This window comes from Harpia harpyja, chromosome Z, assembly GCF_026419915.1.
Source record: "Harpia harpyja isolate bHarHar1 chromosome Z, bHarHar1 primary haplotype, whole genome shotgun sequence".
NCBI lineage: Eukaryota > Metazoa > Chordata > Aves > Accipitriformes > Accipitridae > Harpia > Harpia harpyja.
The window spans coordinates 100,865,132-100,882,154 of NC_068969.1; the positions used below are offsets into that span (position 1 = coordinate 100,865,132).

The following is a 17,023-nucleotide window of genomic DNA, read 5'->3' on the forward strand; positions in this document are numbered from 1 at the left end:
GTGCTGTTATGCAAGAGAAGAACCTTCCTGTGAAGCCATACCTTCCTTTGGTAGGTATGCCTAGTGAAACAATATCAGTGTATCAGACTGTATGTAAGTTTTGAAGGAAAATAAATGTGGGTTGTGCCTCTGACAGAGAGCTGTTCTGTTAATCCTCCTCATCTCTTTCTTTACTATTTCAAGAGGGAAGGGAGGGTACAGGGAGTTAATGAAGGTCAAAACGATAGTGGTAACTAAAATGCAAAGCTTGAAAACTGCAACGTGCTGAATTGTGAATTGAGGTTAAAAATCCTTAAACCTTACATCTGTGACACAAAGATGTCAGCTTGTTCTTTTGTTACCTTTATATTTGAAGAGGAAATGCACAGCCAGGACAGGATGTGCGTTTATATCTACTCAGTATTATCTGCTGCCTTACAAGCTCCACACCAAATCTTACCTGCTGTGTGCAAGTTTCATATTTTTGTGACCCCACAAAGATCAGCTGACTAGTGAAATTGGGGAGATCAGTATCTGATGAACGCTGCAAGAGAGGGTGGTTGAATTCTAGCATTCTTATCCAAATGTTTTCTTTTATGTTACTTTAAATATCTGGAAGAAGAAGCAAGACTAAGGACTTAGTGTCTATCAGTTTCATAAACCATAGTCATTTGGCTTCTGCAGAATTATGAAAAGCATGCCTAAAAGAACTGTATAGTGGCTTATTGCTTAAATAACTGTAGGTGTTAAGTACTTTGCTATTTTTTTCATTTTATCCCAGAATATAGAGTCTTAAAATTACAGAATCATAGAATGGGTTGGGTTGGAAGGGTCCTTTAAAGATCATCTAGTCCAGCTCCAAATATAAATTCAACAGGCCTTGGCTAGGTCAGTACTTGTCTGGGAAACCTCTTAGGGAAAATCTCTGTTAAAAAGCTACCTGTGTTAATTTTTACAATAAATATGTACCATGCCGTTTTTGTATGGGTATGCACTGTGCATCACGAGTAGAAATAACATACATACGCATTGTTTATAAAGATTTTGTACATGTAGTTATTACCTCTTCAGAGGTAACCCAGATATTCACAAGCAAATCTTCTGTAACCCGATTTGCAAAAACGTTTTTGTTTTGTGTTTTTTTGATAAGCAACAGTGAACATAGTGCATCGGGACATGAAATGTGGTGGTTTTTCTAGCTCTCTTTAATAATCCATGGAAATCTACAGAGTCTGGAAAGGATTAAAGCTGAACTGGCAGAAAATGTTTTGACCTAGCCCACTGTCACTGCTGCAGTTCCATGTATTATACATGCAGAAATATTAACAGCTAATTTTAGATTACTCCTCCTTTCAGGCCATGAAACCTTCCTAGAAAACTGTAGACCTATGGACCATATTATTGCTGGGAGAAATTATGTCTGACTGATAGGTTCATAAAATGTTCATTATAGATGAAAGTTTACTTCAGAACCTGGAGACAATCAGGCAAAGGTTCCACACGCAATTAAGATACTATTAAGAGCAATAAAAAGTTGAAAATTTAGGCAACCTAGAAATAATTCTTCCCAGTATCCAGGGGAAGATTTTTTTTCCTTCAAGAACTTTTTCCTTTCTGGCACAGCCTTCCATCCATCAAGTGCATCTTCCATCTGTGCAAGACCATGTGTGCTATGTGGCATATTGACTATAACTGTGCTGATTATTACAGCAACTTAAGTACTCCCTTTGCAGACATGCCTATGGAGCAGCTACCAAAGCACATGTCTTACTGAAAGAGCACCCGGCCTCTGTCTGTTCTGTCATTTAAGTTCTTAAGACCAGCCTCATGCACAATCCACGCTGTAAGCCTCAAACAGTGCCTGAGCCACTGGCTGCACAATGATTTACCTGGACAATGGAGAATGAAATCCTACATTTGGCTTCAGGACTAGATATCTGAAATCCTGCATGATCCTTTAATTATGTATTTTGTAAATTACCTTGGGCACATGTCTGTATTAAAGAATCAACAAAAATTTTATCATTAACTTAAAAACATTTGCAGCAAGACATCATGAAGTCTTTGCAAAAAGGGGAATGTAATTAAAAAGCACTTATTGTTAATTATTACAGTTATTGCAGCCATGGGATCACTTAGGCATTTAGTTTTCTGGTCTAGCTCTCCTTCTGAATGCCTGCTAGTTGTGTTGGTAAGAATGTTCTGCAGCTTTATTGCCATGATTTTTAAAGTGCTAGAAGTTTTTTTCACTTCACATTCATATTTTGTTTCCTCTTCTTGTGCTCTTACAGGAAGTCTGGCAATGATCATGGTGCAGGATCAGCACAAATCCCTACTTTGTTTTTCTTCTTTTTTGTTTTCTTTGCTGAGATGAAAAAGTTCAGAGAAATTCAGCTTGCAGTTTAGAGGGCTGGATAAAATGCTGATGGTCAAAGGCAGGTGTGGGACTTGCTCAGCTGCTCAGCTGTTCCACCATGAGACACTAACTCTGGGGTCCACTGGGGATACTACCACCTCCTTAAAGCCAATTCTTAAGACTGTTATATGCCTGATATGTAAATAATACAAGGCATACATGAGTAATATTTTGCAGATGTCTTCCTGCCAAGAGACAGCCATTAAAAAATGAAAATAAAGGTCAGCTAGAGATGAGTATTTACCAATGTAAAATGCCAAGCTGGGACTCATCTCTCCTGTAGTTCTACAAGAATCCTTACAAATGAGCAGCCAAGCAAAACTCTATTGACTGGAGAGCTGTTGAGGCATAGTGTGATGACTATTTCTTGTAAGGACCAGGACTCACTCACTTTTCAAGTTCTACAAGTTGAGCCAGTGCTTTTGGAATGGGATGAGGAGACTCAAAAGTGGGTATTGCTGTTATTGCCTGTAATTAGAGAACATGATATGAAGCCTGTTCAGTGTGAATTCTCAGACAAGCCAAGTGCTCCATCCAAACGCCTGAACATATGAAATAACAGCAATTTCATAGAAGCAACCAATAGTGGCTGCTTGAATTTTGCAGGGCAGATTTTTTCATGTCTCTGCTATTTGCAATGATGTGGAGTAGTGCAATGTCTTGTGCAGGTGACTTCCAAAGGTGTCCTCAGACAAAATGTCATCATATCTTCTCTACTCTCACTTCTCTTTCTTTCAAACACCAAGTTATTTCCTCTGTGTTGCATTCTGCACCCTTTATTCTGGAATGCTATTACAGTTCTACTACTCTGATTTTGACTTTTCCTCCAACCAGCCAAAACCTAGGAGACCAAAGCTGTAGGAAAAATAGGAAGTCTACCAGTGTCAAGGTAGGGCTGATATGTTTGTCAGATATAATGGTCTCCAATCTTTGCTGGCCAATTGTCAATGTAATACAGAAATTATATTCTGTATTCAAAATTTTACTTTGCCTTCATTGCTACCTTCAAGAACTGCATCTGTGGAAAATAAAATATAGGACTGTAATACCAGAAGACTGGGGACTTCTGTTATACATATCTGATCCAAAACACACAAAAAGAAATGTATGTTAGTTAATAATTACTATCTTCAGCAAAAATGCGAACCCTTCAGGAGAATAGGAAGTACTTGGAAATCTGAAGCTAGTAATGGTCTTTCTATCTTTTTTTTTCCACCAGTTATTATGAATTTATGACAGCTACATTATATACTATAGTATTAAAGCTATTCCAGTCTGTTCAATCAATAAGCATTTAGCACTTCCAGGTGTGCAGTCATCCAGCTGACTACAGGCATACCCATTACATTTTGAGTGTGGGTTGCAGATACCAAGTAGCTATATATCAATAACTGGTACTGTAGCTGCTGAATGTTTGACAAAGTATTGTCTGCTGAAGGCACAACTTGTAAGCCAGTATAGCTTTATTAACAGAAATCAAATCTAGGCAGGGGCTGAATGCTAGTCACTATTGCTGGCTCTTTAAATAATGGCACTGACAACAACAGGAAAGGTGTTACTGTAAGATAGCTGCTCTAAGTCCTCGCATATCAAATTATGTTTCCTGATATAAATCAGGTAAAGATCTGATTCTTCCAGACTTCCATCAGCATTCAAAAAACAGAAGGAGGCAGTCAGTCTGTTCGGGATTTGATTGTTGCAAGCATATGTATCAGCATAGCTGTCCCTCTGCTTTTATATAGAACACATTTAATAAACAGTTCAGTTCTTCCACCAGTCCTCAGAAGGTCAGTATTGCTTTACAATATTTCTTTATCTACAGAGACCACTTGAGGTACTTATGTTTGGAGTTCATTATGGTACTAGGAGGCCCCTTTTTTGTGAAAACAGCTTTTACTCATGGTGGGAGTAGATAGCTATCAATCTCAGCTTCCTGTGTGCTGCAGCAGCAAAGTATATTCTGTTAAGTGAAAACTGCCACTTAAGACCGATCTACTTTTGTATTTCGTCTGCAAAATGTTTCAGCAGTTCACAAGCAATTTACTACTTAGAGTGCTTTGATGCTGAAATGGCAGCTGCTTTTGAATTTTCAAGAGGGACAGAACAGTAAAAAATGGTTGATTTAGCCAGTTATATATACCTTCATTACTGGTTCTGGTAGCAATTCACATACTCTTGCCCTAAGAAGGGCACACAAGATTTTTTTCACAGTTCAGCATTCCAGGACTATGCTATCTGAAAAGAAGTATCATCAACAATTAACATTCAATATCATGTATTTGAAGCCATAAGTATGTTAGTTTGCCAGACTCCATTTCATGTAAAACTATCTCCACCTTGCACTCAGCTATCTGAATCTGTCCCTAAGTTCTCTTAACATCTCTTCCAGACCATGATGTTTGCAGCCACTGCTGTACTCTCAGCAAAATAAAGCAACATCGAGCCACAACAAGAAATTTAACCAAAAATATGTCATCCATTTTTTAAATCACAATTCCGTAGTTCTTGAAAGAAAACTTTTTCATACAAATCCCTCTTATTCATTAGCTGGACTCACTTTTCACTTCAGTTTTCATTTATTTTACAACAGATTAGCAAAGAACAGACTTGAACTTCCTGTAAGGTTCACTGTATATTGTCACTGAATCCCATGTACTGTGCTGTCATAACTTCCATTCCCTGGCTAGGGTTCAGTGCAGTGAACTATGCTTGGATGACCTGTTATAAATCATTAACAAGAACTTGCTTGTACAGCCTTTAAGGTCACCTGGAATGAACTGCTTTGGATTTAGCTGATGAATCATTTTCCTCCACATCTCCTAAGGAGAGTTATTGGGTATAAAGACTTTAATGGGAATTGTATGTATTGCTGATGATACTTCTGAAGTTATGGTTACAGTTATACCCTCTTGAAGACCTGATCTGTTAAAGAGATCTGTCTGAATACAGAAAAATCAAGGGTTTTGTTTAACTTTCTTCGTACTCATTGGTCCAGATCCTTAATCACTTTAGTTATGCATTGACTCAGTGCACTGTACTGGAAAGCCTAAAGCTGCCTGCCAAATTCCTGGTGCAACTGCATTATTCCTGTAGAAGGAGGGATCACTGATCATTGTGTAGGATATGAGATCCATATAGGAGATCTTTACAGATACCCTGCTTTGGGCATTGCATGATTACATTTGCTTCTTCCTGATTTACTATCCCCAACATCAGGAGCCTAAACAGAGTCACACCAAACCGAAAGAATTTTCAGTTTTCTTCTGTAGATCACAGGACTGCCAAGTATTACTAAATACACTGAAAAATAAAAAAATACAGAAGATGTCATATAGCTATGATTTTCTTAACCACATCTTGGGTATCATCAGATAATTTGTCCTTCCTTCAAATGATAAGAGGACCATTAGTTTTAGGCCCACTGAGGTGACATGGGGAACTTGCAGGATGATAGAATTATTGCAGAATAAATACAGAAAGTAAAGAAAGCCAATAAGGATCTCAGAATACATGTAGGTATTCAGCAACTAAGGTCAGTTTGCATTTGTAATCTGTGCAATGATTATGGCTTAGGACACGTCTGATAAAAAAAGATTATCCTTGCTAATTAGTGTGCTACAGGTAGGTTCAAGTAGAGAAAGATACTTCATTATTATAATGGAATTTGCAAACAGAAAAACAAAGCATATATGTACTAGATCAGAGCTCCTTTAAGTCTCATTTTGTTTTTAAGTAGACAATTGCATGTATCAGCTATTCCTTCATTCACTGAAACAATCTCCAGGCCTGTATCAGAGGATGTCAGCATTTGTTGCTTCCTTTGAATTCTGAGAAGTATGCATTTAGTTATCTTATGCTGCTCTGGATCTCACATGAGAGGAGCACGGGACCAATATTGCATCACTATCCTCCTTCCTGGAGTTACTTTAACTAATGAACTTGTGGTTCTAATTATTTTGCTGAATTTACTTTAATAGATCTTCTTAGCCTTCACTTAAATCACCTTTTGTTTACAGCATGTAACCAAGAGTTTAAGGCCTCATAAACAAATGGAAATTTGTTTATGTAAGCATTAATTAAACCTCAACAGCCTGTTTTTGTTGCAATTTATTCCACTATAAAGTATGAGTAACTCCACTGAGTTCACAGAGTTACACTGTTATAAAATGAGAAGACATGAGAAGAATCAGCAGAGACTCATGATCTGCCAATGGACTTTGAATTCCCTGTTTGTGACATCCTTCAGTCACAAGAGCAAAACAGACACTGAAGTCCTAAGGTCTCATGATAGAATTCGTGCTGGATCCGTGTTCTGCCTCTGTCCTCTCATTATGTGCACGTTGCAAATCACTACAGCAGACTTTACGAGAATATAATTATTGACAGCTGCATAATTCCATATCCATTTGAGATTTTTTTTAAGAAATGTATGTTACCAATCTAGATAACAGAAGTAACAAACATCAGTTAATTTCCAAAGACATTGGTATTTCTGTGCTGTGATGCTTTGAAAAGTTTGAAACGTCAAAAAAGGGGATAGTTTATGTTTGGTAAGAAGGGAAGGGGGCTGTTATTTCCACCAGGACCATTATTCCCCCCAAATAAGAGAGTGAGTAGAAACAGGATGATAATTATAAAAATTATTGTTTGAAACTGAAGACTTGTCCAAATTAGAGTTCATAACTGCCTCCTGCAGTGAGATTGGAACATACTCAACAACTAAGAAAATACTTGCAGTGGAAAGCAAAATTAAGATTTAAGATAATTATTTCTTTAGAAGCTATGGACAAAGGGCTACATGAGCCTGTGAATTCAAGGAGGATTAATATAAGAAATGGAATGGTCAGACTTTTAGACTGTAAATTTAACAATTATTAACATCTATATTCTACTGCTAGGAAAAAAATGTGGAAGTGGATTTTTTTCCACTCAGAAAGGGTAATGCTTCAGACTGAAGTTTTAACACATTTAGGGTTTATACATTTCTAAAAAAGACAGATCTATCTAAATGCACAGCCAACATTGTAATATTCCCTACCACTAGCTTTAAGACAGAGGAACTTTTTTCGTGAGGCAGAACAATCTCAGGTAAGGTGAATGTTATAAAGCAAGATGATTATGGCTTATCACTATGAATGTAGTTGACCTCTCCTTAATATTATAAAGGTTATAATAAATATAATGTAATATAATAATAAATAATACAATAAATAGTATTTATTGGCACAGTGATAATTGCTAACAACAGCTGCTTCTCATCTCTCTCTAAGTGAACCAAGGGTCTGCAGGTGTCCCTGCGTACTATATGGAAGGAAATACTAACTTTTCAGTAGTGACCACTGTACATTTCCATCCTCAGTGTGCTTTCCATAGCAAAGTAGCTGTTTTATAAGTTAGCTGCTTCAGCTCAGTTTACTGTGTCTGGACCCTTTATTCTTCCGTACTTGCGAGCTTCTAGTCTCAGCAGCAGTCAGTGGTATTACATACAGCTTATAGGCTCACCATTTGTTAATCAAGACTTGTGCACATCCCTTTCTAAAAAGCTGAAAAAGAAATAGGAATGGAATATTGCTCTTTATTTGATAGTATCTCCACCTGTGTGGCAATAATTGGCAAGAGACCAACTGTCAATCACTACTGAGCTGCATTTTATTCCTCTCCCTATTAATAGATCTGTACCTGCTTCATTTCTTTTTGGCTGCTTCAGTGCTCATTTAGGAATTGAGAGACCCGATGCGTACCAAATAATTACTTCCAGCCAACCTCGCAGGGCTTTATTAGCACTGAAAATCAACACCCTATCCTGAGGCAGGAGGCCCAGCAAATAATCTATCATTTGGAATAGTAAAGGACATCATCGCAGTTATGAGGGCTTGGTCCCAACCCAGCAAAGAATACAAGGATGTGTTTCCCTAACAACGTAAAGAATGTGAGCACATTCCACCTTTTAAAAAATAATTCAGTCCCAGTCTGATGTCTGTCTGTTTTCTGCATCGTGTCCTCCAAGACTATTGAATAAAACTTCAGATCTTTGACCTTCTTTCCATAGACTTGAGCGTAGGACTTCTATAAGATAAACCACAAGGTCAGCAGTTCCATTTCTCACACGCAACCAGAAGCATAAAGCTCATCTGCGCGTGAGACAGTCATAGAACTAAGCAATATAAATCTCACCACCTTAAACTCTGTGGGCACACCAAGTTTTTAAACATTTATTTCTCCATAAACACACATAACATGTACATGGAAGGAAATCAAACTCAAGCAAACTGCTGAGTCAAAGTAAAACATGCCATGCATAAACAATTTTTTCACTGAGGAAAGAGAGTAAGGAAACAGTTTAACCTGAATATCTGCAGATACCTCAGTGATGATGGTGTTAAGAAAACATAACAGAGTAATACAGAGTGTTAAGTGGCTGTTGCCAGTTGGTAAAGCTTCATGGCTTTCATGCACCTACATTGATTTAAATGGCTGAAGATCTGGGCTTTAACCTTCAACAGAAGTTGATAAACTGGCAGGTTCTACAGAAGTAAGTTTTAAAGCTGAGTGATGTAATCAAGAGCAGCTGGGCAAAAGGAGCTCTGTAGTGCACATGTCCTCAGAGAGGGTACAGCATTCTCTAAGGCAAATATCAGACAAAGCATATGAGAGAAAAACCTGCTAGCTCAGCATTTCTGTAACAGCGCAGTACCTTCCCCCTATCACTTTTTGGCCCACGCCCCTCCTCTGACTGTACCACTACCTCCAGCTGACTGGGGTGACTGACAAACTGCATAACCTGATATTCAAAGTTATTATATTAAAAATACATCACCATTCTGCACGGTAAATGGTTTCCACTTGGAATTAGTTAATGGAGAAATATTTTGGCTATTTTTGCTGAAGGGGTTTGCTTTGCTTGCAAGGTCGTTCAGAATAAGCCCCCTGAACTTTGAACCATATCTGCAAAGTGAGATAAACAAGAGCCATATAAATACCACAGCCCTTTTCCCCACAGTGTTTTCTTCTGCAGCGGAGTTAGGTGTGGCTGACAAGGAGAGGGAGAGGAAAGGGTAAGTGTGCTGGTTTTGCTGTGAAAGAGCTTCATGACTTAAGATTTGGCACAGTGTCTACTTGTTTTTTTGGCTGAAAAGGCTGACTGTGGAAATTTCTGTTGGAAACCAACTAGAAAGTTGAAATGTGAAGAGAAGTATAATTCAGAATGTAGCTCTCATCTTCTTCACAGGGTGAAACAGCTGTTGCTGAGCGCTGTATGCCAGTGCTGCAGAAGGCTATAAAGGCGTAGAAGGATCTCAAGATATCATAGGAGTTTCATGTGTTTGTAATGGATATAAAGGCGGGCAGCTTTCCACATGTGTGGAAAGAGTGAAAAAATGACCCTGTTGATATCTATTGGACCACAGATTAATCTTCAAAGTACTGTACCTAACAATACTTGCTGTGTACCAAAATACACTGTTGGTGCAAGTACTTTTAAGTCGGTAGAATTACGCTGGAATCTGGAGTGAACTTGTCTAGATTCTAACTGGTATAAACTGGCTCAGCACAACTGATTTCAAAACACAAACAATTAGGCTACTGTAAAATCACTGAAGTGTTAAAAACAGACAAGAAGAAATTACAAAGAGGAAGGAACAATGTAGCCTGTTTAGCAGCATTAAAAGAAAATCCAATTATTCTGAACACTTAGTTTTCAGCTGTTTACACACAACCACAAAAAAATACTGCCTATTTATTACAGGGGAACTCCACTGCAAAATGAAAGAAACATGATCAAGCAGTAAACAAAAAGTAGCTCAAATTTTCTTACAGTTTTTTTTTTAAACTGAATGGAGCCAATATCCTGCTGTGTTTTGTTATGGGAATTTCAGAGTCTGAACTTCATTTAGGCATTGATCTCATTTTGTTTATTTTCTCTCTTTTCAGATAAAGCCCAGCCATGTGGGCAGGGCTGGGGCTAGTTCTGGCTCTCTCTCTCCTCCCAGGAGGAGGGACAGAGATCCAGAACTGCAAGGAGGCCCCAGAATGGCGTATTGGGGAGGAGAACCCAATGCTGAACTCTAGGGGCTCAGTGACAGTGGTGGCTCTCCTCCAAGCTAGCTGATACTTGTGCCTGCTGCAGGCTTCCAGGTAAGCATAAATCTCTTCCCCAGTTTTTGTTAAAACATGACTGGGCAATTTTTTAATGCCATCTGAGGATAATACATATGCCCAACTACACATGCACTCAGTGAACTCTCGCTTCCTCAAATGCTGTCATCCCAGCTGGCATGTGTGACCCAGTGACCAGGTTAACTCTTAGCAGGTGTGTGCTGTGCCAGTGGCTCAGATTCTTTATCTCTTGATAGTCCTGACTGACAGATCATCTTCTCCAGATTGTATTTACAACATAAAAGTATGATCAACTTGACATTAATGAAACCCAAAACACATGAAAACCCAACAGATACAGTTCCTCAAGACTATGCTTCAGTTAGCAACAGATGATTAATGTAGCAAAGATGCTGAAGTCAAGAAACATCATAATTCTCTGACATGGCTAGAACACCTGAAACAGAGAGATCCGTGATCACTCATTTCTTATGTAAGATCTGTAGGGGAAAAGGCAAATCAAAACATGTGCTTTTAATGTACTTTCAAGTCCCTGTTCAGAGGTCCTAGAAACAAAAAAAAATAATCCAGAAGGTAAGGTAAAGACTGGCCTTTCAAAAAATAGATGAAGCATTTAGGGGAATCATTAGTGTTATCTTTTCATACAAGACCTGGGACAAATAATTCGGTATCATGACAGTAAGAGCAGCAAGAAAATAATTTTGAGCTGACCCAAACAGGAATTGCATACAGCCCTTATCTTGGATTCACTTAGTGATTATGAAATCATTTTGGTTTAAAAATTCATAGGACCTGTTTCAGAGCTTGGTTTTATCACTGTAATAACATCTTAGTTTCCCCCTCTAGGCTGCATAACTTCATATTATAATAGTCTTTGCAAGTTTTTTAAGAACTAGATTTGAAAAAGTGGTGGTAAATCTCTGGCTCCATCAAAGTAAAAAGCGGGCTTTGTGCTTGGCTTTCAAGGTTGTTGGGTTTGATTCTGTACATTTTAGAAAGGTCTCAAAGAATCTTTTAAGCTCTAGACTGTTTCCTGAAATGGGGAAAAAAAATGTTTTCTGAAGGGATTTAATAGGAATGATACAAATGAAAAGAAAACCCCCCCCCCCATCATACAGCAAGAAAGCAGCTTTCTGTACTAGAGAACAGAGAAGGACTTTTGTGATGGGATGCTGAAGGGAAAGACGAATAACTTCCAGACAGGTCACGCACACATTCTATAGTCATCCTTTTGACCCAGTTGCTGTAATATCCCTTTTCTGGCTATTATAGAAAATAGCCATGTCAAGATGAGTGGGAGAGCTATCGGCCTTTTACTGCAGGTTTGCTTTCTTGATTAATCATCTTCCTGCTGTATTTACAGTATGCATTCTTTAACCAACTATGTGACCAAAACCTCAGCATTTAAATAAAGACATCAGATAAACAAACTGTCTTAGACCATGAAGAGCATGAAAGAACTAAAATAACACTGAATTCAGTCTGAAAACAGATGTCTGCTTTACTTAGTACTGCATTCTACTTACAAGTTCAGGACCCATGACATATTAGCTATTGTAGAGTCTGGTTTGATGACAGTATAGTTGACAGTGGTAGCAAATGGCAAGAATGTTTTAATAGTGTTAGATTGTTGCTATTAAAACTGGGAGAAAGTAACATTCACTGTAATAACAGCAAGATGGAGAATATTAGCTTTTGTTGAACATTGCAAATCTCAAGATTCTCTGATGATTTATGGTCTTGTTTCTTTACATTCTCGACTAGATTGGAGGACCTGCGAGTGAAGTTAGAGAATGAAGGACTGGTCAATATCTGGTATATGGTTGTCAACCATAAGGGAACTTATTCCCAGAGGAAATTTCACCTACTGAAAGAAAGTGTTTCAGACCATATTACTGTCTACCAGCAAGATGAAGAGCAAGCTGATGTCTGGACTACCTTAAATGGAAACAAAGATGACTTTCTCATCTATGACAGGTCTGTGTTTAGGGGGGAACACAGGAAAAATATTTGCATGTATTTAGAGTAGTGCTTTGTAAATCTCTATATTATTTCATTGATTTTCAAATAACCTGATTACCTCACAACCAAGACATCATAATCAACTGGGAAGTTCCACTAAGTAAAGTACTTGCATTTACTGGAAAAAGGAAGGAAGCTACAAAAGAAAAGTCTGCTTTTGCTTAAGTAAGTTTGGAATAAATAAATTTTTCTTTATAATTACTGTGGATTTAGAGTAATGTAACTAAGCGTAGAATTTGATAGCATGATTCTGGTCTGACACTGTTTTTATTTTCAGACAACTTCATTACAACCATGCACATGAAAGTAGAATCAAATGAAAAAAATCTAAGTTCTCATGAAAACATTTTGACCAGAGTTTGTTGAAAATGTCATGTAGCCATATGGAAAAATTAGTCCTTAGGTGAAACTTAAAACTTTGGAAGAAAATAGCTTTGTGATCATAGGATTCTGGGACATGTATCTTTTGGCAGAACCAGTAATAACCCTTTAGTTGAAATCCTGATTTTTTCAGTTTTGATGTGATGATAGAAATTATTTGACAAGTCCTGTACTTCTAAAATGTCCATCCTAATTACTATTACGTTACTGTAACGAACATTCTCAGTTCATACTGAAGCATAATTAAGTTTAATAAACAATTAGAAAGTTCCTTTTTTTTGGTAATATGATGAAATGGAATGAATTAGCTAAATTAGGCTTGTGGGATGAAACTAGCACTGGAATGATCTTTAGAAAGTGATTGCATGTTACAGCAGCAAATACGCCTAACTATGGAAGGTTGCTGTTGTATGACAAACAGAACAAAGCTGTATGTAGCCCATGGAGGGGCCCCAAAGCTGACGCCTGGCCCATGGCATTTGAAAGGTTGAACAGTTTTGTGCTGTCGACACATAGGGTACACCTACACTATGAACTGGTTTGGCATTAGTTTGGCCATGATCCATCTGTGGTTCTAGGAATGTATGTCCTTATTGTGCCTTTATTGGCAATGAAGTCTTTGCCTGTTGCTGGTCCTAGACCTGCACTGCAGACGTATACAGAGCTAAGGCTGGAGGACCATCTGTTGACATTGCAGGTGGGATACTTAACAAGGTGCCCTTGTGTACGAGTTCTGCATTTACTCCATCTCCTTTAAATGTACCAGTTGTGTAGTCAAGTGCATACCAGAACACTCAAGTACAGACATGGGGCAAAAAGGCACCATAAAAATCCCCTCATACACACTAAATCCATAATGCAAATGCACAACAATGCACGTTGCAGTCAAAATACATGTTACGTTGCATAAAAACATTATTTGTAAGGATACAACAACAATGTGGCGATTTGTACCACTATGCATTGTGGTACAAATGAGCCCCCCTCATTAGCAAGATAGGCCTGTCATGAGTGTACCTTTGCTAGTCTAAATGCCACTAAACTAGAGGCCAGTAGTGTTACTACATCGGCCAGAAATCATGCTTCACACTACTGACCAATGCAGTTGAGAGGGCAAACGTTTGTAAGGCAGATACTGGTTCTGGCTGTAAACTCCTTGGACAGAAACACTCTCCATGGGACTGTACCATGTGGGTGGATTGACGTGAATGAAATAAGGTATGATAAGAAAAGATGCTTAATTTTAGGTATATGTTTATATATATGAAACCACAAAGTTCTTTCTCTCTTTAGATGCGGCCGTCTAGTGTATCACCTGGGTCTGCCCTATTCCTTCCTGTCTTTCCAATATGTAGAAGAATCTATTAAGATTGCATACTGTGAAAACAAGTGTGGAAACTGCTCTTACATGGTATTTTCCTGTTTCATCCTGTATATACTAGGAAAGGAAATTTGATTTGACTGGTACTTAAAAAAAACTATTCCAGTGTGATTAATCCAAAAAGGCATGATTTAGAATTTACACATTTCATGTGTCTTGACAGAGAGCTTTTAAACATTTTTCAAAGTGAGTTATAATTTATAATAGACTGTTTATCTGAATTCGTGCCCTTTATAGAAATGCAAATCATTTTCAGAAATCTAAATGCAATCTTGGAGGCTAATTCTGTTTCTGAAGTTATGTACAGCTAGTGAGCAATTAGCTACTCTAGTTTTTGGGGACAGGTAGGTACTTCAACAAATAGTAATTTTTTTTAAGACCTGGGAATCAAATCTGAGCTGCTTTGAGTTACTATTCCTTTTAGTTTACATTTAAACACAGCATACAACAGTTACTTTTAAAAAGTGATAATACAAGCTGACAAATTATTGTTACTGTTATAAAAGAAGGGTAGCTTTGTTTTCCGTGTAACTAAAGATCAGAACTACTTTAAGGATTATCAAGAAATGTACATACATAGTTATGAAACTTCAATGAGAATAACAATTTTTGATCCCATCATACAGTTTTCCAGCTAAATGGAGGCCTCGGGCAGGTCAGACCTGGGATCCTAGAAAAAGAATACTCTTCATTAGCAATTACTTGAATTATAATTCTTAAAAGTTTACATTAAGAGCCCTGTCTAGTTATCAGTGGTGTTGTAAAACAATGTTCTTTTTGATACATTCATATCTCTCTTCAGTGAAGTAGCCCAAATAATTTAAAATTGGGTTTCAGGTTCTGCAAACATGTTAAGATAATTGATATTTTACAACTAGTTTAATTAAATATAATGCCTTATATTTAATGCAAGCTTCTGTTTTGCAGGAACCTGATATTGGTGGTATATGTGAAAACATCACTAAAAAAGCAGAGGAAAAGCTAGCAGAGCTAGAACCCAAACCAACTGGTCAACATTCACATCACCACAACCTCCACAGACATAGACAGCAGCACCACCATCGCGAGGGCAGTCGTCATTCCAAAAATGAGAACCATCAGGCTCCTTCTGAAACTCAAAGACATCATCCTCACAGTGGTCAGCATCATAGAGTCTTTGGCCATAACAGACATGATCAGACAGGTAGTCATGCACAGGTAGACACTGTTCCTCAAGGAGAAAATGTGGAAATTACACAAGATAAAAAGCTATGAAAAAAAGGGAAAACCAGCTGTAAAAACCAGTTAACTTGAAACTGGCAGACAGCATCAGACTCAACTTCTAGTAGCTGATGCTGTCATTGTCGACATCTTTTGTTTGAAGAGCTAGGAAATTCTGTCACTTGACAGTGTCGTGGAGCACTTCCAAATTCTTGCAGGTGACATGGCCAACTGTCAGCAGAGGATATCACTGAATCTTGACAGTGACGTCTGCTGACTGCTGCCTGACAGTCAGCAGCAGCAGGAGCAAGTGAAACTAGTGACACCTGACAGTGACAGGAAAAGGCAAGAAACTGAGCCTGAAAAACAAACTAAGCACCTTAAAAATGCAAGGGAGTCCTACTACCTAAATTCATATAGTTGCGAGAGTGGAAAAATGATCGGATTAAGCGGTTTTATTGCCCCCAATTAAATATTATACTAAGACAGGTGTGTAGAGTTAAAATATTGCAAAGAACTAGACTTTTAGAGCAGTGCTCTTAGAATTACACAATACCTGTCAAATTCCATCAGTGAAAAGCTTCATAATTTAGAGGAATTTAATTGACCTGTAGTTTGTTTTTCAGTTGCACTGGGAAGGTGTTGGCATTCTTGATTAATTTGTCTTTCTTGTTTCTCTTCTAACATTCTGCTTGCATTTGTGAGGGCAGGAGCATAAACTATGACCTAGGGGCTCCTGTCTGATGTTTTGCAATCAAGAATAGAAGATAACCAAAACAGATATTTTAATCATTTTTTATTAAGAAGATGGAATATTTTCAAATTTGGGGTTTTTTTTCCTAACCTAGGGATACAAATTATGTACAAGAAAAGCTTATTCCAAAGCAACGTGCCAAGATAACTTTTTATCTCAAATGTAAGATACAAGCAGTAATTGCATTATTTTAAAGTAACAGATTTATATTCTTAACTTTTGTGGCTTAGATACAGTATCAGGGCCCATTAATACATACTACTACAGCTTGTAAAAATCCCACTAAATCAGTAAGATTGTGCCTGAAGTGAGAAGCAGTGTTAACAACTCTCCATGCAGAATCAGTATCAGTAGCAAAAAGAGGGAGGGGCAGAAAAAATTTAATCTTGGTTTAATGTTTATCTTTGTTTATAACAGTGCTGAAATTGATAAATCTCTACGGATTAGTAAGATAAGATACCACTTAAACTTGTGTAACTTCTCTGTAGCTTAGCATTCCTAACGTTTGATTAACTGAGTTGAAGTAAAAATATAGTTGTTCGAAGGATTCCTGGGTGAAGAAGAGAACATTCAAGAAAGGAAGACTGCTTTGAAAGTGTACACCATAATTAATGATGGTTTAATAGGGAAATTATTACTCCTACGAAACCTGAATCTTTTTATTGTGAATGCTGATTAGCAAGAAAGTAGCCATGAATATACACAGAATGCATGCCTTTGGAATATCTGACAAGACTGTTTTCAATAAAAAATATTCCATATTTCTTCGTATCTT

General features: G+C 37.7%; 1 protein-coding gene across 1 annotated transcript; it reads left to right on the forward strand.

Moving 5' to 3' along the window:
* Positions 1 to 9,303: 9,303 nt before the first annotated feature.
* On the forward strand, positions 9,304 to 17,009 carry SELENOP (selenoprotein P). The gene is made up of 5 exons (XM_052777752.1): positions 9,304 to 9,450; positions 10,325 to 10,528; positions 12,275 to 12,487; positions 14,207 to 14,324; positions 15,222 to 17,009. The coding sequence occupies exons 2-5, from the start codon at positions 10,338 to 10,340 to the stop codon at positions 15,867 to 15,869; spliced, it is 1,170 nt and encodes a 389-aa protein (XP_052633712.1). The 5' UTR covers positions 9,304 to 9,450; positions 10,325 to 10,337; the 3' UTR covers positions 15,870 to 17,009.
* The last annotated feature ends 14 nt before the right edge of the window (positions 17,010 to 17,023 follow it).